General features: G+C 39.4%; 1 protein-coding gene across 7 annotated transcripts in view; it reads left to right on the forward strand.

Annotated features, from left to right (window-relative positions):
- The window catches only part of PROX1 (prospero homeobox 1), a 53304-nt gene extending 47129 nt beyond the window's left edge, over positions 1–6175 (forward strand). For 4 of the 7 annotated variants that reach the window (XM_035718799.2, XM_035718801.2, XM_035718802.2 and 1 more), the window contains one exon: positions 490–6175. In XM_035718799.2, the coding sequence (XP_035574692.1) occupies positions 490–678 (189 nt within the window). In that variant the 3' untranslated portion in view covers positions 679–6175. The remainder of the gene's footprint in view (positions 1–489) is intronic. The other 3 variants (XM_025429911.3, XM_025429913.3, XM_049112099.1) reach the window with 1 other exon arrangement.
- The last annotated feature ends 14013 nt before the right edge of the window (positions 6176–20188 follow it).

The following is a 20188-nucleotide window of genomic DNA, read 5'->3' on the forward strand; positions in this document are numbered from 1 at the left end:
AGGGGTTTCGTTGATATCAAAGGCCAGTGATTTCTTATTCTATTTTTGGGAACATGCTTCGTCTTCATAATGGAAATCCAAAGAAAATAGGATTCAAATTCTGAAAGATTAGCCAGAGACTTGTCCCTGGAATACACCTGTTTGGTGAAGTGGGGAATCCCAACAGCGTGTCCCCTTTTCTTACCTGAATATTCAGAAGGGAATCCTGGTTTCTCCGTGTGTCTGCGTGTATCCTTTGCCCAAGGCCCTTTCTTTCTTTTTTTTTTTTTCCCCAAGGCCCTTTCTAAGACTTCACAAAGCTGTCCACCCTACATTACAATGCTACTATATATAACGACTTTACATAAGAGAAGAGAGGCCGGCCATTTTTAGCAAATGCAGGTGCCATGTAAGCCCCTTTCTGCAAGAAAGAACTTAGCTCAATTTCCTTTGAAGAACTGGAGACTTGAAACTGAAAACTTTATTAATGCCATTGTCTCCTTGTATCAGCAGGTTCCAGAGAGATTCCTGGAAGTTGCGCAGATCACATTACGAGAGTTTTTCAATGCCATTATCGCAGGCAAAGATGTTGATCCTTCCTGGAAGAAGGCCATATACAAGGTCATCTGCAAGCTGGATAGTGAAGTCCCTGAGATTTTCAAATCCCCGAACTGCCTACAAGAGCTGCTTCATGAGTAGAAATTTCAACAACTCTTTTCGAATGTATGAATAGTAGCAGTCCCCTTTGGATGTCCGAGTTGTACGTGTCTAGATTTTGATTTCATATATATGTGTATGGGAGGCATGGATATGTTATGAAATCAGCTGGTAGTTCCTCCTCATCATCTTTCACTCATTTTCTTTGGTTTTCCATTGCAAGGGGATGGTTCTTTTCCATCGGTCTTTAGTTTACTTTTGCCCGAGGCCCTTAACATTTGGAGACTTTCAAATAGGGTTAATTTTCAGGGAAAAAAAAAGAATGTTGACGTGTGTAAAATCTCTATTCGCAAGGAAAGGCATTTTAAAGATGCTTCTGCTTGATTGATGGTTTATCACAAATGGCAGTTGGCAGAGGGAGACCCGGGACACAGCACCACTCCACAGACGGTGGTGTGTTTCTCGTTTTTACTGCTAAGAAGGCCAGAAAACTCAATGAAACCACTACGTAAACTTAAATAATTTTGTTTGGTTGGAACTCCATTAAGTCGCTTTTTATTACATGTTTAAAAATAATGTCAGTGGCAGATGAACGGCTCACTTTTCACAAGTTACCCCCAAAAGGCCAGATTTCAAATAGAAAAATAGTCACTGTCAAGCCTTTCCGTAAGAGAAATGGCAGGTAGCCCAAACTAGTACCAGTTTCTTACGGAGGCAGAGCAATTCTACACAAAACTGACTCTTTATCAAGATGAGGCGGGAAACTCATACCTGATCTTCAAATTACCTCTCTAAATTTTACAATTGGTTCTTCATAATGAGTGAGTACATGTCATTTTTCATAGAGAAAAACCCCTATGGCATAATTTTCTATTATCTTACGTCAGATATTAAAAAGGCACATACGTTTCCAATGTACTCTTTGCTCAACTTTGTTTATGTGCTTCAAAGAGTTATGATGTCTGTTTAATATTTAATACTTTTTTCCAAAAACACTATTTTCTGAATACCTTTCTCTAGTAAGGAATAAAGGACATCCCAAGTTGACCATAGAACTCCTGCCTACATTAGACTCTTGTTGACAGCTGCTAGCTGACTTGGTCTTCACCTCCGAAGAGGAGCACATGTAAGAATGACCTATTTTCGTATACGATTCCACACTACCCGGATGGATATTCAAAGTGGTGACAGTCTAATGAAGTGTTTCTTCATTTTAGGTACAGCATTTTAAAGCAACTGATAAAGTCTCTTCGAATTCAGAAGCTAGTACTGACCAAAATGTGTGAACAGTGTAGAGACAGCATAGGAGAGGTTGGGGTTAACCCAAAAGATACAATTTCAGCACACATAAGAAAGCTAGCTGCTATTTTATGCTTTCTTCAATGGTTCTCCTCTTCTTCCTTTTTTCTCTTTTTCCAGTTTTTCAAAGGTGTACAGTGTCCCATACTTGCTTTTAAAAAGTCATATGGCATTCACGCTTGTTTTCTCAGATGGGTTTTGTGTGCAGATGCAGTAAGAATTCCTTGTTCATTCTAATAGGCTTTTCCAGACCCCCCCCCTCCCCTTAGGTCATTTGATACACACTTAAAGTGACACAGGAACAAACCTGGTATTTAGATTATATTGAACACAAATACCATTTTTCCTTAATTTTCATAAAAGTTACATTTGACTCTGGAGAATGCAGGTTGACCCATGTGACTACTAGCTGACCCAATCGCGGTAATTTAACATCGTTTATAAATTCTGCTGATGGACAGGAATGTATGGAGGCAATTATTGTCAGCACAAAGCCTTAAAACCTGCTGACTTTAAATTAAACGGCACAGTCCTATGATGCCCTGCATCATTCGGGAGGCTCACAGACTCTCACAGTGTGGACAGAGGGCAGCGACGCAGGCTTGAACACTACCGGCTTCTCTCCGCACCCACAAGCCAAATGCATTGTCCAGCTCGTGCTCCCCTACGTAGCACGCACAGAGCCAGCAGATCCAATTTGTTCTCATTCTGGCTTGCTTGAGGGAGAAAAAAAAAGAAAAACATGTTCAGGTAATCATGACATTGAAATAAAAAAAAAAAAAACCCAATCAGCACAAAGTAGGGAAGCAATCTCAACTTGTGGTCACACTCTTTTGCCTTGCTTCATGGGAAAGAGTATGAATTCATTGTTCACATCATTATGCAAGTGGGTCTTTGCTGTTCCAAGTAATTCACATCAACATTATGTTGCCATTGGCAAGGTAAAAGGCAAGACCGGAGTGTATTCACCTGTACGCAGACAGACTGCTAGTATCTTCTGATCTGGGGCACATTCGGTATTGATTCCAGACTCATTTGGATCTTTAGTATTATTTTACCCTGCCTTTCGAATTTAAGTAGACAAATTAAGCAAAAGTGTGTGTCACCACCCATGTTGATGTGCTTATCTGTGATCATATCCGCTCAAGGTTCACTGAGGCATAGAAATTATTTCGAGTAGAACTTGCATGAGGATAAACTCACCTCTTTGTTCTGAAAATAGAACGCAATCACTTCTGCGTGTAGGTGGTTTTTCCCCTTTTACAATCACAAAAATCTTGTGCCTGCCAGTGCATTGGAAAGTGACAAAAGTCTGTCTCTCAAAACTCCTACTTAACAATTTTGGGTTTGGTTTGGCTTGGTTTGGTTTGTTTTTTATTTTATTTTATTTTTTACTTTTTTTTTAATCACCATCTTTCAAATCTCAGCTCAACTCTCACCAAGTGAAAATTGGCTGCCTGGGAGAAAGTTAACTTTCTAGGAAGGTGGGAGGGAGGATGAGGGACAGTTTACATAGGAAAAAGGAAGTCTAAAGTGCATGTTGAAATACCACATTACCACTTATTTTCTGCTAACCCTAAATTATTTTTGCATATACACTTGAGGTGATAGTCTGTGCCTAGACCTAAAATGCACCAGCGGGGGGATTTTTAAAAATCCTTCAAAATACCAGTTTTTTCCCACAAGTACAATTGTTCTTGTGCCTTCTGTGGCTTTCGATTTCATCTTTTTGACTTTATTTCCAATTACTACAGCTGCAATAAACACTAGATTTTTTTTCTGGCTGTTTGACATAACGTTGATAGCTATGCATATTTTGTGTCTTTTTAAAAACAAAGCGGGAGAATACGTTTTTGAAGAAGAGAATTTTTAGAACAGTTTGATACCGCAAATTATTTTTTCTTCAATTGTTTGAGCAGCATTCGAGTTTTGAAAATTCTTGTAGAAGCCAATTTTTTGTAACTGTGGTGCAAATCTTGTGTTTTCTTAGCCTAATGAAAAGTAGTATAGAAGCAATATTTCATACCATGTGCTATATATGTGTGTGCGGGTGTGTGAACGTAAAGACACATACACACATATACACACATGTAAAAATATACATATATATATGCGTGTGAAGTGGAAAGCTTACCTTTTCCTATCTAGATTTAAGGACCTATTTTAGACATTTGTTATGTTTTGTGAAAAGAATGTTCTATTTGCAACAACAAAACATTTAATTCTTACTGTATCTCTGGCTGTTTAATGAGGACGTTTCGCATTAAATGGTAAAACAACGTGGAAGATGGTAGAATGTAGTAATTATTTAAGAAAATGTTCACCCACATGTTCCTGAAGTTTGCTTTGTGCCTCCGAGTATTATTTAATTCAAGTGTTTTATGTTTGCAGAATCTTTGTTGCTGTGCTAGGGAAGTGGGTGGATATCATTTTTAAAAATGTTAAAAACAACAAAAAAAAAAGCAAAACAAAAACACTAAAGCAAGAGGGGAACTTTTATAAAGCAATGTAAATATTTAACCTCATGGCTGTTGTTACGTAAGACATGAGATTTTAATAAATAACTACATTCTCACAACATCTGTTGAATTTATTAGGAACACTACAGTGACTGTATAGACAGTTGAAAGCATTCTTGAAAATCCTGCTCTCTACTTTTAAAAGATAACAGTCTCTTTCATCAGATGTCAAGGGCAAGGGTAATGCAGTTTCTGTAAATTTAGGAAATTTCTTTTCTATGTACATGAAAACACTTAGTAAGAAACCCCCACCACCACATACACGTACACACACACATACACACACACACACACACACACACACACATATACAGGTTAATACTAAGTCATAAAGCTAAAGATTTGGGGGCTTCAAAAAAATAGGATGTCCCTCAGAAGCAATCATAAATTCATCAAAGAGAAAGTGGTTTACAGATTCCCTGAAAGCAGTGTACATGTGAGGACAGAGCAAAATCTCTTTGCCATGTATATTATAGAATATTCATCCGTGTGAATAGTACAAATGTTTCCTTCTGGTACAAACTCTGTGTTTGCAAATTGCAAGAAGCATTGTTTTCAAAAAGCTCCCCTTAAAAGAATGTAACTGGTTTATATGAGTAAGCGGTTACTGCATTGCACTTAAATGTTCTGTTGAAGGAAATGCAGTTTTGTTTTCTGTAGATCCGTTGGTTGTAAACCATCTATAAAACTAAAGCTAAAATGTTCATATTCAGAGCTGGGATCAAAACTGGTATTTAACCTTTGCATCTTCTTATAATTATCCTTCTAAGAATATAACAGGATCTGGAAGCGTCTGGACTTTGAGTCTTTCAACTGAGCCCTCTCTCAAATCTGACACCCTCTAAAATGCACAGACAGAAGCAGAAAAGGCAAACAGACTGGCCCTCTTTTGTGAAAATGTATTCATTCTGTGTTTTAGAATTATTCTAATCCTCCACGTGGGGGGGGAAAAGCATTTTCAAATTGTATATTACCACTTCAAAATTAGAATTAGAAAAACAAATTGTATTTGGGGTTGGTCTCAGCGCTACCTACAAGAATCAAAGGTCATGGCTTCTCCCAATGTTGTCCCAGCCATTTTTCATATGTATATAGTATAAACCGTGACAAAACACTGCCTTTATATTATTTAGCAATATGTTGTAAATAGCATTATTAAGCTCTTTTTTTGTAATAAAGACCCTTTGATTTGAATATAGTACAATAACTGAACTGATAAAGTCAATTTTTGATTTTTTTTTTAGCTAGAGGCAATTTCAATTGTGGATTTTTGTTGTTGTCTATTGTTCTGAAGACTTTGCATAATTTATTGGTTTAATTTATCCTAATTTATTTGATGAAGGTGTACAATTTTGTATTACCAAGGATGTACTGTAATATTAATTGATATGATAAAAAAAATGAGACTCCCTGTCCATATTAAAAAGAAAATAAAAAAGGTGCAGTAGACAATTGATTTTAAAATAAAAGTACAAAAATTTAGTTTGGCAGCTACTAAATTTTAAAACAGAAAAAAAGTTGTTGGGGGGTGGGTGGGTAGGGGGTTTTACTTTGTGTGTTTTAAGCTTTTGTATACTCTCCAAACTTTTACCTTTTGCTTTGTACCACTTAAAGGATACAGTAGTCCAATTGCCTTGTGTGCCTTCCATCTTCTCTTAAACTGAATGTATGTGCAGTATATATGCAAGCTTGTGCAAAATAAAATATACATTACAAGCTCAGTGCCGTTTGATTTTATTAAAAAAAATGAAACATTTAACTTTTGGGTCCAAGTCCCATTTTAGGACAACAGGCAAGGTGTGACCAATATCCATTATAGAGCTTTGCTTTCATTAAAATGTTTAATTACACAAGTCTAACATAAATGCATGCAACTCCTAGGAATGATCTTTTTTTCTTCAGACAGTTGTAGTAATTGGTTAGATTTCTCTTTAAAACCTTTTCTCCCCGAGCAGCCCCCAGTGGCTCAGTGGTTTAGCTCAGCCTTCAGCCCAGGCATGATCCTGGAGACCCGGGATCGAGTCCCACGTCGGGCTCCCTGCATGGAGCCTGCTCCTCCCTCAGCTTGTGTCTCTGCCTCTCTCTCTCTCTCTCTCTCTCTGTATGTATGTGTCTCTCATGAATAAATAAATAAAATTAAAAAAAAAACACCTCTTCTACCCGATTGAACTTTATTTAGCCATCAAAATTTTAAAATGATAAAAGCTTTGGCTCAAAACAATATTGTGAGCTACATTTAATTCAACAATTGCAAATGTCTAACGATTCTAAGAGCAAGGAGAGATGTTCCCAAAAGTCAAGGAGTGGCAAATAGGTCACTTGAAATATGGGGAGGGGGAGCTCGTATTGTTTCTACTCTGGTTGGACTTGGAACTAAGTACTAATGTAAATTTCCCAAAACTTTTCTAGAATGTTCCTTTAAACATGACTGGCAGCATGTGTGATACTGAGACCACTGTTCCTGTGGCTTTTGAAAATTTCCTTTATCTCTTTCACGTTGGTTTAAAATCCTGTCTTCTTTATCCTTGAATTAGGAGCAGAAAGAATTTTTTTTAAGGATTTATTTATTTATTTGAGGGAGAGAGAGAGAGAGACCACGCACACGCACATAGGAGCAGAGGGGAGAGGCAGAGGGAGAAGAAGCAGCAGACTTCCCACTGAGCAGGGAGCCTGATAATGGGATTCCATCCCAGGACCCTGAGATCATGATAAGCTGAGGGCTGAGATACCCAGGTGCCCCAGAAGCAGGAATAATTAGCAAAAATCTTTTACCTACTTGAAATTAACTCTGTTATACATCACAGCTGCACCTCCCTTTCTGCCTTCCATATTACTGTAGACTGAGTCTTCTTAATCTCAGATTTCTTTTGCTTTCACCTGAGATGAAATGATATCTTGACCCTGTTCATGCAAAGATGCTTAGAATCAATGCAATAACAAAACTATTAAATAATAACAGTATTTTTCCATTTAAAGTTATTTTTGTATCAATGGCACAAATTTAAATTCCAGTCCTCCTAACTTAATTGGGCAAAAGAGCGTGCGTCTCTCTATGCCAAAATATTTATTCTCTGATTGGAGGAAACAAAGACACTTTGCAGATGAGTTTTAAATAAATACAAGAAGATAGAAGAGTCATTATACTACTTCAAATGCCTTCCTCCATCCAAAAGCAGGTGGAAGAGGAAGAGTGTCTTTGTTTACAAATTATTAAATACATTAGTTTATTTAATAAATAAATTATTATAAATTTATTATTATAAATAATAAATTAAATAAACTATTAATTTATTTAATAAATAATTTATTAAATATAACAAATATAGGTTTATTATTATTATTGAAAATATAGCACCAAATTGTTTATTTTGTGACTTTAAATTATCCAGTGGTGTTGGTCTAGAACAATATGTACTGCTGTTCTCAACAGTGATCTGACCCCTGATCACAGGCCTTGTTCCACAGATGTCCCCATGTCTGCCAGTACTCCTGCTATTCTTGAAAGTATAAGCACTACAAGCTAATAATAAAGGAAATGTTGGGTTTATTCATTGTGATCGCCATTTATCATCATAAATAATTTACAAGTTTTTCCCAAAGACTAACAGCTAAGAAGCACCCCATTTCCACAATTAATTTACTAACACATGCTAAGTTAACGAATAGATGCCCTTGAATAAAAGTCACAGGAAAACATCAAATACTTGCCACATATTGCCTAGTCCTGGTATCTACGAATACTTCTGTATTTTAAAAGGCATATCAGAGAGGGTGACAAAACATGAAAGACTCCTAACTTTGGAAAACAAACAAGGGGTAGTGGAAGGGGAGGTGGGCAGGGGGATGGGGTCACTGGGTGATGGGCACTGAAGGGGGCACTTGATGGGATGAGCACTGGGTGTTATGCTATATGTTGGCAAATTGAACTCCAATAAAAAAAAGAATATACAAAAAAAAAAAGAATTCTGTCCTGAAATGAGAAATAAAAGTCATAAAATACAGGGGACATATATAGAAAGGAAAAGAACTAATACAGTTTTAAAAACTGGTTGGTATGACTAATGACATTTTGTCTAAACAAAATTGTGAAAGATTGCTAGAGAAATAAATGTGCTATACCCCCTTCCCCTCACCAATATAGCCCTTTGGAGGGTCAAGACACTGGTGTCAGATCTTGAAGGGTAACTTCTTTTACTAAAGGAAAAATAACCAAGAGAGCACTACTTTGGGTGCCAGAAGACTTTCCTTTAACCAGCTCATTTCTAAACATCTTTTCTACCCAAGGAAACCTAGGCAAGACACTTAACCGCTCTAAGTGCCCAGAAGAAGCCAAAGGAGGCTAAAGGATTCTTAGGATCAGTGGAGCCACCCTGTTGACTTTCTCTGACAGATTCCTATGTGAAAAAAAAATTGTTGAAACATTTTTGCTTCTTCTTAGAGAATTGAAGATGCAGGACAAGGCAAGGGCAAAATTCTAAAGTTGGCCAAGTGTGACTTTGGATCCTCTTTGTTCATGATCCATTCTGCCTCTTGCTGCCCCAGCCTCCCTCTGTCCATGGAGAGGAGACATCTAGTCAAGTTAACAAGTGGTCCCTGACTTGGTGTGTTTCTCTTCCAGTGGTATATGCACAAAAAGATACATAGTGCACAGGAATACATATTACATTTTCATATTAGGTCCAAGGTCACCTGAATGTGAGTGATTAGGGACTAGAGGCCTCCCCCAGAAAACATAAAGCCAGGTCTTTCGGGTGGTGTCACTCGTGGCTACACCTTGCCTAGATGCAGTACTGTCTGTCAAGGCAGCTCTGTCTCTCAGGCTTCTGTCACTCCCTTTCCAGGACTTGTTTCCTGCTTGCAGTCATAGAGTCCTTCCAAATATCCCCAGAGTTGTTCGTAAGAACTCCCAGAAGGAGGGACCCTTCTCCCGTGGATCTTGGAGATTTTCCTGGTAGAGTTAAATGATTAGCACTCAAGATATTTTAGAGATAATCAAATTCAGTGGCTTTTATGCCCCAGATCTCTAAGGCAATATGATCTTCTCTCAAAAGCTACCAGATTGAGACCTCTTTTAACTGGAGGAGCTGCTTCTTCATACTAAGGTATGATAAAATGTTCATTGAAAAATAAAAGTTCTCTGCTTAAAATAACAATGATCTCGTCAGGTGTGATGGAGCAGATCCCTAAGCGTAAATATGAATAGTAAGTAATGAGTTAAGTTCTGCTGAACCTTTATCTAAAGAAAGCAGTTTTCAGGGCACCTGGGTGGCCCAGTTGGTTAAGCGTCTGCCTTCAGCTCAGGTCATGATCCTGGGATCCTGAGACGGAGCCCTGTGTCCGGCTCCCTGCTCAGTGAGGAGCCTGCTTCTCCCTCTGCCCCTACACGTGTTCTCTCTTTCTCTTCCTCTCTCTCTCTCTCTCTCTCTCAAATAAATAGATCAAAAAATCTTTAAAGAAAATAAAGAAAGCAGTTTTCTGCTAACCAACAACACAGGACTCATTGAGTAGAACAAGAGATCTTTAAGGATGAATGTAAAAATTAAATAACAGCCTCTATGAGTTCTGTCAAACCTTTGAAAAAGAAAGAGAGATCATTCTTACAACATAAAAAGAGCACAGAACCTGGTACATGGGTTTGTGCCGAATCACTATTCGTTTCCTTTCTTCTCCTGCAGTGGATGGCTTTTGTCAGCCTGCCATGTTGTTTTAAGTTGTGATTGAAGAATTATGCCCAGACCCATTGCAAGTTCCCAGGACATTCAAATTTTGAAGAATACAGAAGTTCTTCAGGAACTGAAAGCTTCTCTCTCACACTTACCATTTCCCCAGGCCCTTGCCCTCAGCCTCAGGCCTAGAGTTGTTGTAGCCACACCTCCAGCCAGCCATGCTTGGGTAAGCCCCAGAATAGGAGTGAAGCAGCTTAGAAAGATTAAAGTGCCACAACAGCCTGAAACAGAATCACTCAGGCTGCCTCTACCCTGGCAAAGGGGAGGGTATTATTTGCAAAGCCCCCTGCTGAGTAGTCCAGGTGCTAGCTAGACAGGCTCAGGAGATAGTTTGGCAGCCACCCTGGAAAAAATGCCTGTGTCTCTGCAAATAAATCTGCCGGTGGAGAAAGCACTGGGTTTTCCCCATTGCTTGTGCAAATAGTACTCTGTGCTTTGCTGGTATTGGAAATTCCTTGGTGTGAGTAGCTCTAGACCATCAAAATTGGGGCTATGGATTTCTTGTCATTGTTGTTACCCTTGACCTGTTGGGAAATAGTTCCAAAAATCAATGGTCCTATTTCCAATTATTCACAAGTGGAAAATATTCGGTAACCAGAAGAAATGTTCTCCCAAAGTCCCAGGTCAGCAACTGATAGGAAGGTGGAGTAAAAGAGTCTTGAAGTCTGGCACAGACAAGGGGAAATGATTATGCACCCAAGCGTGGTATGAGTGTAGGCAACTGAAAAACTCATGAATCATTATACATTACCAATTGAGTATTATTTATGTCTTTTCTCCATTTGATATTCAAGAATTCGTAGAATCACCACTATGATTAAACATGTGAGAAATCTCAGTGAAGTGGATGCATTTCTAAGCAAAAAGAAGGTATCAAATTTTACTCTCTAAGTAATAAAAAAATAATTAAAAGAACCAAGGCCATAGAAGAAATTGTAAAAGTTGTCAAAAAAACTAAACTAAATACAAAGTCTCTCCTCGTCTAATGGCATCTGGCCTTTATAGTTTTATGGGTGAAATATATCAAATATTCAAAAAGAGGCCATAATGGATAAACAGATCATCCCAATCTGTTTTATGAAGCCCACATCTAGTACCACAAATGCAAAAATCCTAAATAAAAATATATAAATGTAGTTGAGCAGCGTAGTGAAGAAGAAAAATAACATACTACAAACAAGCAGGGTTCATTACTTGTAGTAAACTGGGATGTGGGAAGATCTGGATTTACTTCTCGGTGAAAAGCAGGAAAAAGTTTCTTGATGTGTTGATTTGTTTTGTCTTCCCTATCTTCTAATGACAATGGCAACAAATATTTCTTGTTGGCACAGTTAACCCAACCAGTATGTGCTATTGTCTCCTAATTTCTTCTTCAGCAAGGGCCAAGTAGCCTTTGCTCCATCGGCCATTTTAGTTTGCCGGGTTGCCTAATTCAGAGGTCATATCTCATTTGAACATGTCTTTTTGAAATGCCAAGTCTTTGGAGAAAGCCAGATTCATATAGAAGAGCTCTAAGGATTTCTCTCAATTTAAAAAAGGAGATAAAGGGGAAAGAAATCCAGAAAAGTAATGCTAATTAACAATAGGCTATTTGATCTATGTAAAAGGAATACTGACACTTTCATTTTCCAGAATGTCAATTTAAAATAAAAACCGGGGATCCCTGGGTGGCTCAGCGGTTTGGCGCCTGCCTTTGGCCCAGGGCACGGTCCTGGAGTCCCGGGATCAAGTCCCACGTCAGGCTCCTGGCATGGAGCCTGCTCCCTCCTCCTGTGTCTCTGCCTCTCTCTCTATGTCTATCATAAATAAATAAATAAATCTTTAAAAAAATAAAATAAAAACCTGGTTGTTTATATTCTAAGAGGAAAGAGTAAGATACCATGCTCTAAAGAAGTGAGTTGGGCAGCACGCACCCCAAGCAATTTGGTGAAGCTTACAAGAGCTGCCTTTATAAGCAACAGGGCACTGGAGAGGAACTTGACATTATCCATAATTTTTTAAAATGTGCATGGCTTTGCCTCACCAACCCCACATCCAGCAATCAAGTCTTAAGAATATCTTCACACATGAGCACATAGGAATTACAAAGGCACGTATCTGGTTATATTAAAATGTATGATTTTTTTCTTTTTCTTTTTTTTTAAGAACTCAAGTTAAACTCTTATATCAAGCTCCTTTTTTGTCTGATGGGAGAAACTATCTAGTCACATCGGGCATCCTCAACCATCTCAGACAAGGTTTTATCCCTTTTTTGTGCCTTTCCTTCAGGACGGGCATCTAAGTTCCTGGGCTAGCAAGGAGGCTTCTGGTTCTCAGCTAAAGTCCTCTCTAGTCTTTGAGCAAGGAAGCATGAGGCATTTGATTCTGAGTTGTTACCAAGGTGCCATGCTTTGCTAAAATGTTCATTTCTGCATTGGGCTTCTGAGATGCAGAATTCACACCACGTTCCTCTGAGGCATTCTCAGACCCTCACTGGCTCAATTCTTTGCCATCTGATGTCCAGTGGTCTGGACACAGGAATGTTTGACTCTTTCCTCAAGTGACTCTGAGGCCGGTACTCATAAAGTCCATACCTTACCATAGACACACCATGTCGATCCAGGACATTTCTATATGCCTTCTATAGCCAAAGTGCCAGATGGAACATAGATACAAATTCCTTCTTCTAAACCCCAGACATACTAACTTGGCTGTTCTGTCCTCTCCCCAAGCCTCAGGCTCAGCCCAGGACACCAGGGGCAGGGTGCCTCTGCAGAGACAGGGCTTGATTAAGTCTCTTGGCCATTCTGTCCCTCAGTCCAGGAAAACTTCCAGCCAGTGAGGATAAGTTAGTTTGGTTCCTCATTCATTATTACTCTGTTCTTTGTTGTGGATTAAGCTTTTTGCTTTGATTCCTTTGGTGCTTTCCTTTTGAAACTAAGAAGTCTTTTCTCATTTGTGTTTTTTTGTTTGTTTTGTTTTGTTTATTTATTTATTCATGAGAGACACAGAGAGAGGCAAAAACATAGGCAGAGGGAGAAGCAGAGTCCCCGCAGGGAGCATGATGAGAGACTCAATCCCAGGACCCTGAGATCACAACCTGAGCTAAAGGCAGATGCCCAATGACTGAGCCACCCAGGTGTCCCAAAAGTCTCTTCTTTTAGCATGTAAACATACATTTTTTCCCCTTACTCTGTCAAAATTAGTTTTCAGGAAAATTTTAAGATTTATTCCACTTCATCCCCTCCCCACATCCAATGTGTAATGAAACAGCAATAACTGTTTCTGTGTGTGTGTGTGTGTGTGTGTGTGTGTGTGTGTGCTTATATCCCCGTGTCTGGTTTATTTTATAACTGGAAGTTTGTCCTCTTTGACCTCCTTAACCCCCTTCACCCATTTCTCCCATCTTCCACCCCCCACCTCTGACAACCACCAATCTGTTCTCTGTATCTATGAGCTTGGTTTATTTGTTTGCTCTTTAGATTCCATGCATAAATGAGGTCATACAGTATATGTCTTTTTCTGTCCGACTTATTTCACCTAGCATAATACCCTCAAGGTCCATCCATGTTGTCAAAAATGGCAAGATTTCCTTCTTCCTTATGGCTGAATAATATTCCATTGTATATATACATCACATTTTCTTTAGCCATTCATCCATAGATGCATACTTAGGTTGTTTGCATATCTTGGCTACTGTAAATAATGCTGCAAAGAACATAAAACAGTCTTTCTTATCACTGAAGGAAAAAAAAAAGCCTGGCTCTGGCAAATTAAAAGCCTTGACTTTCAAGACTATTATCTCAATACTAAATGTTAAGACCCTATTTAGAAATTCTGAAGTCAAAACCTTGATTCTTAATTCTCTGCATGTGCTCCATGAATCCTTTCTAGAAGAAATTCTTGCCCTGATGGAGCAAGGAAGAGTCACAGATAACTCCCTTAAAAGAAGGAAAGACTTCAGTTACTGTATCTAAATTTTGTGTGGCATGTTCAGAGATATTCATTGCAGGGTGATAAGTAACAAGGGAAAATTGCAGATAAACAAACATCCATCAGTAGGTAAAATGTTAAAATATGTTACTTTACTCCTCTTTAAGTTATATTTAACTTGGGAACAAATGATCTCAGGAAGTTTCCCTGTTATATTATCACAGCCACACACACACACACACACACACACACACACACAATCTTGTCTCTGCTTTTTTTAAAGTTTTATTTGTGCCTTTTAGTAGTAAGATATGTATTTTAATTCCATGGCCTGTGAAATATTATGTATCCAATAAAAGTTTGAGGTTGAGCTATAACCATATAGTGAAATGGAAAGTTACCCATAATATGTTGTCAATTTTTTAAAGTAAACATGACAAATATATTTATATAACATGACTCCACTTTGGGTTTCTTTTGTTTAAGCTGATATATCTTGATCTAGATCTCTGTGCACGTGCACACAGACACTCTCTCTGTGAGGACACACAGTAAATAAATAAACGCTGCCACTGAGGAGTGGAAGTAGGCAAAGAGGCAGTTAGCTTACAGAGAAGTTTCCACATCTATGTCATACATTTCTTTCTTTAAAAGATTTTATTTATTTATTCATGACAGACTCAAAGAGAGGCAGAGGGAGAAGCAGGCTCCCTGCAGGACTCAATCCCAAGACCCTGGGATCATGACCTGAGCCAAAGGCAGATGCTCAGCCACTCAGCCACCCAGGCAACCCTAATAATAACCCTATTATTTCTGAATAAATGTACACATTTGATTTTTTTTCAGCAAGCAAGGCATTTATTATTATTTTTATTTATTTATGATAGGCACACAGTGAGAGAGAAAGAGAGAGACAGAGACACAGGCAGAGGGAGAAGCAGGCTCCATGCACTGGGAGCCTGACGTGGGATTCGATCCCGGGTCTCCAGGATCTCGCCCTGGGCCAAAGGCAGGCGCTAAACTGCTGTGCCACCCAGGGATCCCCAAGCAAGGCATTTATATTGAGATATGAAAGCACAGAGGGAAAGCACACCCTTCACTACAGAGAGGAAATGAGGTCCTGCGCTGGATGGATGGATCCACCAGCCTGGCCTGTGTCCTCCTGCGGCCTGCCTGTACCACCCAGCTCACACAGCCATCAGCGACACCTGCAGAAGGTGGAGGCACAGAGCCAGCCATACCTACATCCAAAGCCCATGACTCACTAGGTTTTTAGTCCTTTTGAACCTTGGCTTTATAAAATCCAGACCTTTTGTAAAAATAGCAGCTACCTCTCAAATGAAGGAGTAAACAAGTTGTGCTGTGCGAAGGGCCTGGTGTACAATGTGCTCAATACATGGGAGGAGGCAGAGGTGGTCAGGAGGGAAGAATGATGGTTCACCATGAGGTGTGGGAAGCCTGGCGGCTCGGCTGCCCCCACAGGGTGGGTGGTCACTGACATTTTAAATGCCACCCCTTGGTTCTTGATTCCTTTTCCTTTCTCTTGCCAAATTGATCGCCCCAGATCAACTCTCATGGAGCATCTGGTAAGGGACACAAGCAGGGGATGCAAACAGGACTGAGAGATATGCCTTCTCAGATGAGTATGCTCCATGTGGGATGTGGGGGTGCATGTGATAAGTGGGAAAGTTGGGGGCATCAAATGTGCAGGAGGGATGTGCTATGTGTTGCTTGGGTCAATGCGACCATGGGTTCATAGTTCCCCAGCACAGAGAAGGAAGACGTAGGCAAAGAGGCAGGGCAACTTTATTTAGGAAGACCAGAGTGCAGGGTGAGTGAGCAGGAAACAAAAAATAAATAAATAAACTTGTGAGGGAGGGGTGCCTGGGTGGCTCGGTGGTTGAGTGCCTGTCTTTGGCTCAGGTTGTGATCCCACGGTCTTGAGTCCCGCTGGGAGCCTGCTTCTCCCTCTGCCTATGTCTCTGTCTCACTCTGTGTGTCTCTCATGAATAAATAAATAAAATTAACTTGTGATATGGGTGACATGAAAACCGTGCTGGAAGTCCGGGTGGAGGGCAGAGCCAGGGCACAGAGGGGCATGGTGAAGCAAGTGCACTCAGGTAGGAAACTCACCCTGGGCCTATTGGGATTTGCTGCTCCCTCTTCTGGGAACAGGAGCCTCGGGCAGAGCCTGTAGAGTGGCAGAGATGGGAGGCAGAGGAAATCCAGGCCACGGGCACCCCCACCTGCCCTGACCTCTCACCCTGAAGCCTCAGGAAAGGGAAAATCAATCACTGGGCTCCCGAAGTGCCGGAGCCTCGGGTCTGGGGCTGGAATTTGACCCACGCAGAGTGTTTACTGATCTAGAGGCGGATAGGTGCAAATGAGCTCATCTTTATCTTGGGAGGAAATTAGGGAGACCAGACGGAGACAAAGCCACATTTTATTCAATGAAAATCTAACTCCACCTCCTCCCCCCCTGACCCCCCACCCCCCAACAACACACACGCCATCGCAGAAAACATCTGCTGGCCTAACCTCGTCTCCGAAGGGCAGCTCTGAAAGATCAACAGGGAATTAGGAGCTGACTGAAAACCAAAAAAGTTATTCCCGAATATCTTCCATTTACCCCCTCTTGCTGATCTGTATACTCTTTTTCTCCCCCTGCAGTTTGCAAATATTGACTAAGTTCAAGGGCAGCGGCATAAGGTCTAACTTCAGAGTTAGCATGAGGTGAAATACTTAAGGTGGTGCAATCCTGCCCTCGTGAAGAACATATTAGATCCCAAGGTTGGTTATGGGCAGTTCTTGTCCCCTGACCCAGTTGATATTTGTTTTATCAAGTCAGGGACTATTTTTGTCATCATTGTTAATCTCCCTCTTGCCAGATCTGTTTTGGCCGAGGGCATGCACTTGAGGTATGTTAGAAGAATGGAGTGCAGTATTGTGGGAAAGAATTACCACTAATTCTGTCTGCCTACAGCTTCCTCAGCCCTGTTCATCTGATCTTCCCAGACTAAGCAAAATTGTGGATGGAAACTCCTACAAGTCTGTGACCCGGATCCAAGAAGCCAATTGTGAGGCTGAAAGAACAACATAGCAACATTCCCATGATGACTACAGGTCTTCACTCTGTTGGAAAGAATTTTGACTTGCCCATCAGGGTAGAGCTTGACAGAGCACTCTCCCAGTAAAGAAACCCCGGGGCCAAGTGGATAAGTCCAGCTCACTTAGACTCATCTTTGGCCTCAGTATTTCCTAAGTCTTGTCTCGGAGATTCCTGGAGACCCGGCCTAAGATCTCTGGTTGTTCGTTCTAGCTGGAGCTTAGAATGAACTAACACTTCGGACGAATGTGTTTTGGAGTTCAACAGAGACCCTGGTTCAGATCTTCATTTCTCTAAGCCTCGGTTTTTTCATGTGTGAAAATAATCATAACAATACTTTCCTTGCAAGACTGCCATGAGGATTAAATGCAGTATTGTATCTGAAAGCATTTAACACAGTGCCTGTTACTTAAAATGGGATTAATATGTTTTAGTCTCCTTCCTTCCGCTCAGCTCCTCCAGCTGCTGGTGTATCCCCTTTCTCTGCCGCATACATTTGACATAGTGGAATCAGGCCAGTGATACTTGGGGGGATACCATCATAGTACGAATGAAGAGAGATAAAGGAAAGTTAAACAATGGTCAGAACAGCAATACTCACTCTTAAATGATTTGAGCATACACTGAGGGGGCTTTACTGACATTTGAAAGACTGCAAATACATAAATAAACTTGTACTTGGATGACTGCTTCCTAGACCTGGACACAGCCAACAAAAAATCTACACATGGAGGCTTTTGCTTGGAGAGTTGTTTTGTTTGTTTGTTTGTTTGTTTGTTTTAATCTAAATACCATAGAGGCCGTCATAGTCTTCCTTTGATATTAACGATGTGACTCAGTTGCCCAATGCACCGATGAATCTCCCAGGTAGTTTGTTCAAGGGAGAGATGATATTCTTTTAGATGCATGGGAGCTTCAGCCACTCTATTCTAAGTAGCATAGCATAGTGAGATGCTATACACCATCTTCTTCTTTTTTTAAGATTTTATTTATTTATTCTTGAGAGACACAGAGAGGCAGAGACATAGGCAGAGGGAGAAGTAGGCTCCCTGTGGGGAGCCCCCATGCGGGATTCAATCCAGGGACCACAGGATCATGTTCTGAGCCAAAGGCAGACGCTCAGCCGCTGAGACACCTAGGGTCCCTATACACCATCTTCTGTTTGAAAGTATCGTATCTAAATATTCTGGTAGACTGGGTAATCTTTAGCCACTTCCTCTCTTAGCAAAATAAGAGTGGCTGGAATCTACCAAGCCATATCCTCTTGTTGGGTATCCTAAGTTATCCCTGATGTCTCAAAAACAAACTTGCTTCCTAACCTTTAGATTAAATAGCTATTTGCAAAGTAGATGGTCAGATCTGTATTTTGTATAAGTCAGTATTCAGAGTTTCTGTTGGCAATTATTACTTCCATACACAATATAGCCCATTCTCTAATGTATCCGACCTGGTCAGAGGGAAGATTAAGTGGACAATTGAGCATTGAAAATATATTTATGTTTGATTTTGGAGTGATAACATGTCAACCTTGAGAGAAGCTCACATGGTAACTCCTGATACTAGCTTCTGTTTCTCCATACATGGTACTTCCCACTGGCACCAGAGCTAGACTCAAGCAAAGATTGGGAAAAGCCCATAGAGGACACTCTAAGTATTTGGAGAATTCATGTACATTTTAATTTATTTGTTATGTGTTAAACAATGAAAGCACACAATGGAAATAAAATAACCAAACGTAAAATATCAAGAGTAAAGCTATAAAACTATACTCCAAAGACATAAAGAAGACCTAAAAGAATGAAGTCAGACAATAATAATAATAATAGCAGCTAACGTTTATTACATTATAATGTGCCAGGAATTATCTAGATGATTTCTTTAATCTCAGAAATCTTATGAGTTATTATTGTGATTATCCTCATTTTTTTTTAAAAAGGGAACGTAGGGCACATAAAGGAAGGTATAACTTTTTGCACAGGAAGACTCAAAATGATAAACAATTATTTTGCCTAATTTGTTCGATGACTTTATTCTCTAAATTAATGCAATTTACCCTATAAATTAATGCAGTCCCAATCAAATTAGAGGACTCTATGGAATGTAATAATTTTTATTTATCTATTTACTTAAACAATTTTTAAGTTCACTTGGAAGAGAAAGTGCTACAAAGAAAGCCAAGAAAGTATCAAAGACTAAGAAGAAAATTACTTTTTATAACTATTAACAACTACATTGAAGTTCAGTAAGATTGTTGGGTGCATTCAAGGACTTACAATGAAGCCCAGCACATAGAGGACAAGCAAATCAATTGATTTGGAGAATCAATGTATATTTCTATCTATTTTTTCAATGATTTGCCCCAGTGGAGAGAAAAACAAAATATGAAGTCACAGTAATCAGAACTGAGAAATACAGTTTAAGAAAGCACATAAGAAAATCCAGAAACAGACACAGTAAACATAGAAATTTTGTCTATAATTAAAAATAACTTTCAAATCAGGACAAAAAGATATTCCATAGCAAAAGACATTCAGAACTACTCAACAAAGAGCATTATGATGATTTGCTAATGATAGGGAAGAAAGTTAGATCCCCATCTGACAATATATGCAAAAATAAATTATTGATGGCCAAAAGGTTGAAAATACATATTCACATACACATGCACACACACTCTTACTATAAACAACGCACACAAAGATTCTGGAAAAAAATTCTACCATCTTGCAGTTGGAAGATATTTTAAACAACAGAGAACCAGCTTGAAGCTATAGAGAAGTAAAATTAAAGATGTGGCTATAAAAAAGCTAAATCTCCGCAACAACAACAAAAGTGGAAAAATTTAGAGAAAATAAAAAGAAGATCCAAATTAGGTACACTTAGACTAATTAGCCTTACTGTACAAAGCACACCAATAAGTCATTTAAAAAATTGTACCATTCAATCATAAAATGGTCAAAGAACATGAATAGTCAAGATGCCAAAGAAGA

This window comes from Canis lupus, chromosome 7 (genome assembly GCF_003254725.2).
Source record: "Canis lupus dingo isolate Sandy chromosome 7, ASM325472v2, whole genome shotgun sequence".
In the NCBI taxonomy this organism is placed as follows: Eukaryota; Metazoa; Chordata; class Mammalia; order Carnivora; family Canidae; genus Canis; species Canis lupus.